Source organism: Papilio polytes, unplaced genomic scaffold, assembly GCF_000836215.1.
Source record: "Papilio polytes unplaced genomic scaffold, Ppol_1.0 DF821289.1, whole genome shotgun sequence".
NCBI classification, from domain to species: Eukaryota; Metazoa; Arthropoda; class Insecta; order Lepidoptera; family Papilionidae; genus Papilio; species Papilio polytes.
Window position 1 is genome coordinate 6,085,003 of NW_013527915.1, and position 7,801 is coordinate 6,092,803.

Genomic DNA, 7,801 nt, shown 5'->3' on the forward strand with positions numbered 1-7,801 from the left:
CCTCCAGTAGGCGGCCGGCAGCCGGAAGTAGTGGAGGGAACCGGATATTATCCTTAGTGGTTTGCCGTCCAGCACGAACTCGTCGCCAACCACACTTATGTTACGACCACCCTGTGGAATAAAATGATTCCGAGGTTATTGTTATATTAATTTATTTCATCATCCTGGGTCTAGATTAAACATTTAAATAATCTCCAGATGATGAGTCTAGGTTGAAACTTTGAAACAGCCAACGCATTTAATTTAATATTTTTTAATGAAATGAAGACAAAAATAATTGAGTAGATAATTATCAGTGATTAGATACATAGCATTAACAACAATAACAATTATCATGCACACAATTAAAAGGCTTCTATTGAAAACCTTGGGAAGACGCGAACGTGTGATTTGAACAGGTGTGGCCTCTACGGATTCGAAGTTTTTCATTCATAACTGTTTTTTTTAAACTTGTTGACAACCGGTTAATTTTTATATTCAGTTATTTTAGTAAAGGATTATGTTGTTGTTAATCATAACTATTCATTTGGTTATTACAATCTTTTGAAATTAACACGTTTATATGTATACGATTTCTTTTAGTTATATATAAAAAAATGTATCTTTCCTTCTTCCAGACTATCCTCTATGTTTAAGCAAAACTTTATCAAAATCTGTTCAGCCGTTTAGGCTACAAACTCTAACAAACATTCATCTAACCATCCATCCATCCATCTAAACTTTCGCATTTATAATATTGGTAAGATTTTTTATTAAAACACATCACTAAATTTTCTTTAATATAACTACTACATTCGTGTAATCGCACAAAGCTCAAAGTACTAAATAGACTTTACTATATTCACCAATAGATGGAGGTGAATGTATACCTGGTGAGTGGTAGGTTCAGTATTGAGTGCGTTGATGATAACAGGATCGCTGAACTCAGCTCCAACTGTGCTAAAGTACACAACGAAGCAACATGCTACCGTCAGCACAAGCCTTGCATTAAACACGAACATTGTCGACGATCTGAAAGTAAGAAAAAAAAGCTATATAAAAAGTAACATTTTTACAGACTCATTCTACATAAATAAAAGAAAAGTTACATAAGTGGCCAGTATTTTTATGATTATTTGATGGGATTGTTTCGGGGATGGAGATGTGTATGTATGTATGTATGTGTGGACTTTTCATACAATTTTCGTATTCTCTAAATAGTAGTGAGTTGGTTAGAGTTGTTTACTATTTTTTGCTAGTGAGAACACGTACTCAGAAAAGATTCATGACAAAAATAATTTATAGCCACTTCTTCAAATGACTATAGAGGTCACATCGTTTGATCTCTGGCATAGACAGCTAGAGAGCAATTGGCAACACTTTTTAATGTATGCTATGCTCTAAATGTTAGTGATAGATTAATTGCCTATCACGTTTGAATTCTAATATTTTTAGTTAGAAATGTAGGTACGTATCATGCGTTTGAATATTGTCTACAAAGTCAGAATGAGTTTGAAAAAATTATGAAATGTGAATGGATTGTGTGAAAAAGAATATGCGTAAGAAGGTAATTTTGATATGACGGCTGATAGAGATGTTTAGAAGAGTAGTACATTATGTTATGTACATACCTATCCTTCGTACTAATCACGACCAGTTCTATTAGTTGCCTGTCTACTACAATACAACATCTATACCTACGTCTATACAAGTGTAGACGTAGGTATTGATGTTGTATAGTATGAATATTCCATAGCAATACTCTGTAACATTATTCTTATAATGTATTTCGCTGTCACGAAGCTATATTATTAGTATGCATTTGAGTTAAGGTCGCCTGAAAATAACCTTTCGCGGACATTTAAATCTAACTTTGTATTTAAATCTATGCAAAGATATAAAAGGGGATTCAAAACTAAAATCTTACATTTATACGCAAGGCCACTTCCACATCCACGTCGAAACGGCAGTACCTATTTACACGGGACTCTCACTGGAAAGCTGATGTATGCAAGAATAGTGTAAATTACTGTTTTTTTTTCAGCACTAACGAAGTTGCGGACGACCGCTAGTGTAAATAATAGATTAAGCAAATTTTTACGTTTGTTAAATTTAATTAAAACAATGTAATTAGAATTACACCAAGATTAGTTCTAGAACCAAATTGAGGTATCGGAGTTAAGTTGTAAGAAATTTTCCACTTCTATGCTCCAATTAAATTGTAACATGTTACTAATTGCCGGATATTGAAACAAATTACTGAGCAAACCTAAACTATCATGGCATCATGGCATACATTACAAGGTCAATGCAAAAGGAAGTGAAATGTAAGCGTTACTTTCTATCTCTATGTGGACTAAAGCTAGTTTTTATTTTAATCAAATTGTATGAATCCTAATAAAAGGAAGCATATCGAGCATTTATGTACTCGCATAATCGATACTAATAATATGAAGGGGAAAGATTTATATTTTTGTATGTATTAAAATAACTTAAAAACAGTAGTTTCAAAAAATCTTTCACTAATAAAACGCCACATTATCAGTAAGTCACATGGGCTATGTTTTCTGTTATTTTTTAATATTGCGCCGACAAAGTCGCGAGCAACAGCTAGTAATTAATATAAGTTGGACTTAACCATGCCATTTAATGTGCTGTTACGAAAATCCGCGGTGTTCCCCTGATACAATAGTTGGCTTATTACAAGACAAACTTCACCTCTTCTAACTAATCAATGAGGTAGCATTGGGTTGCTTAATGACGGGATAATAATAAAAAGCAATTAGTCCTGTATTACTGTCCAAGCTTTTTCTGTACAGACAAATTTAAACACTGTTACCTATTGGTTATTTTTCCGCATCGTCTAAATCGCGACATGTTCGAACGACTGTATGTTATATAGGGTGGTGAAAAGGTGTTGAAAGGTGGAACGCTAACTTATTTCCTGAGTGTACATATAACTAAATAACACTAAATTTGAATCCCCCTTTCATATGAAACCATGCATGTGTAGTGTATGGTGTCATCACGGGAACACGTATCAACTATCAGGAGAACTCTCCTGTAACTACTTTAGCATGCAAGAGTAAACACTATTTAAAATCGTCGCTAAACAAAGCTTATTATGTTGTTCACGAGAAGTAGCCGTCGCTCGCGATTCCAATTACTAAATAAGTTTATTATTAAGATCCAATGGAGAAACGTAATGACAAACATTCATCTAAACTTTAGCATTTATAAGATAAGTAAGCACCAGATTCGTATAATTTTTATACCTGTACTAATCCATTCCGTCCTCAGCCGTTAGACTTATTTTGAAGAGTCATTCACCTCGTACCTATTTCTCCACAGAGTGGTAGAGGGATGTTCAATGCTTCTGTGTATTTTTATTTTTTAATTCTCAAATCAATCGTCACATGGTAAATAGTTATAACTATTTTTAAACTAGCTGTTCCCGTGCGGCTTCATCCGCATGAAATTATGAAAAGTTTATGTCATTGTTTACATTTGTCAAATTATCAACAGCAAATGTCAAAATGACATGACATGACAAACCTTGGTAATCTTTCCTTCTTGATGTTGGCAGTAACTTATGGTCTCTTTCCCACATTAGGGTTTTTATCCAAAATATTTAGCCCCTAAGTTTAATGGCGTAAAAACATGACGTAAGTGTAGGCCTTTTTATTAAAAAAAAGAATCATTTAAAAATATGCTGTAATTGCTGACATCTTAGGCAACAAAGAAGTGTGTGTTTACGCTTTATTATAATAGTATAGAGTACAGATGATTCTTGCAATAGTAGTAATTACAGTTTTACTAATTCTATACATCTTCATTAAAATATTAAGGTCGTTATCCTAATGTTGAGTACATTAATTTGTATGTCGATCACAAACACAAATACGAACGACGCTCGTTTGAAACAACATTTATTTTCCTCATTAATGACATACATTACAAAAAGACAAAAGTAGGTAAATTTAAAAAGTATTGTAATACCAGACATACGTATTACAAAGTTAAATTGTCTTTTTAAGAGAATAGTCTGTGCTATTGAACAGAAGTTAATAGGTTGGAAAACATTATTTTAGTGTACAGGTGGGTACTGATCATGCAATTTTAGATTGATAGTTGTTTATAACGTGACAGTTCACAATAGATATTTAGCTGTTCTTTACTTAACTAAGTTGTTACAGGGCGTTAAAATGGTATTTATCGAACGGATGGCTTGTTGCCATTTTTTCTTTTGAAAGTCAACATGAGAGTCACGCGATAGAAATGAATAGAGTTTGTGGCCTTGATAGTGCAACTGCCATTTAAGAAAAAAAAAGATTTTGTTCAATCTAATCAGTCGTCGATGTCAAATTCAGCTCACAAAGGCTAAAACTTCGTCAAAAACATGAATAAAAACACAGAGATAATTAAAATTCGCTTATATTTAAACTTTAGTCAGATAACATTTGTATTAGTTTACAATTAACATCAAAATAATGGATGGCGTTTTCCTCAAACCAATATACCAGAATAATAATTCTGGGAACTTCATTGTTTATAATTTTATTAACAACTAGCTTTCGCCCGCGACTCCGCCCGCGTGGAAATGTAAAAAAGAAAAGCGAATAGCCTATGTGTTCTTCCAGACTATCATCTTCAAATATGCTAAATTTCATCGAAATTCGTTCAGCTGTTTAGGCTACAAACTCTAACAAACATACATCCATCCATGCATACATCTAAACTTTCACATTTATAATACTAGTAAAATATTATTAAAGTGGGTACTTATATAATTGTTATAGTTGTAGTTCTCACTTTTGGCCATATTGCTTGGAGACAACCAGACAACTAAGAACTTGTAGTTAGGTAAATTAAGGAAGAAAGTCTGGGGGTCGATCATCTACCCGCTGGTCTGAATCAGAACTACAAAAAAAAAGCTTGGACTACATTCCAACTGGCATAAGACAAGTCAAAGACCAGAGGAAGCAGCTCATCGACACCTCTGAACACGATATTCAATGAAAAACAAAGAAGAAGAAAAGACGAAGTCCGGGAAATCACATAGCAAATTTTTTTTTTTAAATCGAAACTATCATCAATTTTTTTCTAGAAGATCCACAGGTTCACGGTTTCTCGTTTAACTATCTCGGAAGTTTACCAGGACCAGTAATAAATATATATATCCTAACGGTTGAATACAAACACATCACATGTCATGATGAAATGTCAAAATGTCAAATTAAACGTCAAAACATTCACCGTTATTCAAATAGATGGAAGATCGATGCATACCAGTGCTATTTTCGACCGTGTATATTTTTCTTATCATGAACACTGCTTAATCATAATACAATTATTATTTACGTGTCAGTGATATTGATTTTATTACGGTTACATTTTGTTTTATTTCCAAACGCTAATAAATATGATGCCAATAAACGCTTGAGCAACTGGCTGGTTACTTATTTTTTACAAATATTTTATTTTTTATTTTTTCTAGAGTTATTAATCTCCAGTGCTTTCTTTTATAGTGATAATATTCGACATAATAATTAGTGATAATTCAGAAAAGATCAGCTGATAGGAATGTATGCAAGAGCAGCACATACTGTTACCCTCCATAGGGACAAGGGCAAGCTGATGATGGCAGTGGTAATATAAGAATTTGATGAGGAAATAAAGGTAAGTATACTTTGTTTGGACGTTTCATTTGAAGAAGTTTTTTTTTTAAATAGCAAACAGATAACATATTCACTCATGAATAATTATCTTTACGTTTAAGAATGGACGTTGATAAAAATGCATCGGTGGCTTACCGGCGGGGACGGTGGTGCGCGTCGCCTAGACGCTGATGCCAGTGACCTCCCGGCCCCGACTACAATCACGGCCGAGCACCGCTAAGTATGTAGATTACTAAAGCAGGTCTTTGCTTAGCGAGTGTTTAAGCTCACGACACGACCGCTCGCCGCGACACTCCCTCTGACACTCGACTCCGTCCCTCCATACACGTATAACTTTATATTTTTGTTGTCGTTTTACATTATTATGTCGTCTTGGTATCTACTAGGAATTATGTGGTCTTTATTTTGTTTCATTATTATTTGAATTTAAAAAACCTTTAAGTTACTTAAGTTATGTTTAGTATGTTTTTTGGCTAAGTAACTATAAGGTTATGTTTGAGCACGCAAGCACACTTTTGGATAATTCTCTTCTACAAAAACACTATATTTAGTCCGCTACTTAAAAATAACTTTCAAGTAAAACTTTATCTTAATTTTGTACAAGATATGTAAGCACGCAAAGAGACTTGTACTCGTAAGTTAAATGTGTAGAATGCTAATCGGTATTATTGAAATATTTTAGGAAGAAAACAAATTATTTACTTCTGATAAGTAATTGACGACCCTCCAATGTTTGTCTCAGTGGAGTTGTAGACCAAAGATCGTATGGATTTTTATTATTACTTCTTCTCTTCGAAAAATATACCCCTTTAAGTATTGTCTTTACAATATTAATGTTGGCATGATGTTAGTAAGGCAATAAAAGAAAAATTAAGCTAAAATAAGTTTGACGTAAAACTAATAGCGCATAGAGGGTGTCGTCGATAGATCATCTCCTATTTTCTCAATAATAAATGTTTATAAGAGTAATGCACATGTATTCGTTGCACGAGTGTTTTGGATTTTCTCATAATTTAATTTTAAAAAGAAAACGCCTGAAATATTGAAATAGCTAATCCATCTATCGTTAATTTCACAATTAAACAATTTTAATTGCATTACGAATTAAATAATAAAGAAAAAAAAGAATAATTACTGTGATTTTTTTAAGATAAAGCTAAAATTTGATAGGAGGAAGCCAAGTAGACTAAACCTCGAAAACCTGACGTTGAAATCAAAGTCATCTTTGTTAAAGCTGGTTGTAGTGTAGTTCTAAGACTGAGAGATTCCTAATTATGGCCAGAAACAAGACACTAGACTTGGTGTGTTTAATTATGCACGTCTAGTCGCCGATGTCAAAGGTTCAGCGTTCCGTTAGCACCTTTCCAATCATAAATTGGATGAATCGTGCTCTTGAAACACAATTCATTTGCTTTGAGGTATACAAGTATACATTTATAAACATTACAAATAAAAACGATTGTGCACACATTTTTAGACTTCGTACATCAATAATTTTAATATAATACGTATACAAATGAGAACAAAACAGGTACCATACTATATTAATTACAATTCAATCATAAATATATGCCAAATAAATATAGGCATCATGTAGGATTTTTTTTTTATCTATTAGTAACTAATAAAATATTTTAATACTAATATCGGCCCCTCTCAGTTCTTCCAAGATGTAATATATCATGATGTGGTTAGATCTAATAATGTTCTAGATGTTAGTACTGGTGTAGCACAGATAGTACAATACTATAACTAATAGTAGTAGGAATAGGAACTGGAACTGAAACATGATTAGCACTGTTGGCCAACAGCAAAAATCAAACCACAAATAAAGCGCATATAAAGACAACTGCCAACATACATTTTACTTGCGTCCTATAATGGCAATTTAAATTAATAACATTTTATTTACAACGCGTGTTTGTATACCGTAAAATAGGATGTAAACATTTACTCTGATCATATTATACTTACAGGGTGAAAGGAATTTACCTAACTAACTATACTATATGAGCGTATTAAATATAATAGTTAAATGGAGAGCTGAAGTCAGCGGGCGGGCTGACCTAGTGGTAGCGGGTGCATTGAAAGCGACATCGCGTAATGATAGTGGCAGGGAAGGTGGTCGGGGTGTCGCATGAGTA

The 7,801-nt window shown here is 33.2% G+C and overlaps 1 protein-coding gene across 1 annotated transcript in view; it reads right to left on the reverse strand.

Moving 5' to 3' along the window:
* Nucleotides 1-5,968, reverse strand: part of LOC106109245 (CAD protein) — a 19,702-nt gene extending 13,734 nt beyond the window's left edge. The window contains 3 exon segments of the mRNA XM_013290660.1: nucleotides 1-111; nucleotides 870-1,011; nucleotides 5,793-5,968. The exon segment at nucleotides 1-111 is cut by the window's left edge and continues 1 nt beyond it. Coding sequence (XP_013146114.1) covers nucleotides 1-111; nucleotides 870-1,001 — 243 coding nt within the window. The 5' untranslated portion in view covers nucleotides 1,002-1,011; nucleotides 5,793-5,968.
* Nucleotides 5,969-7,801: the final 1,833 nt, after the last annotated feature.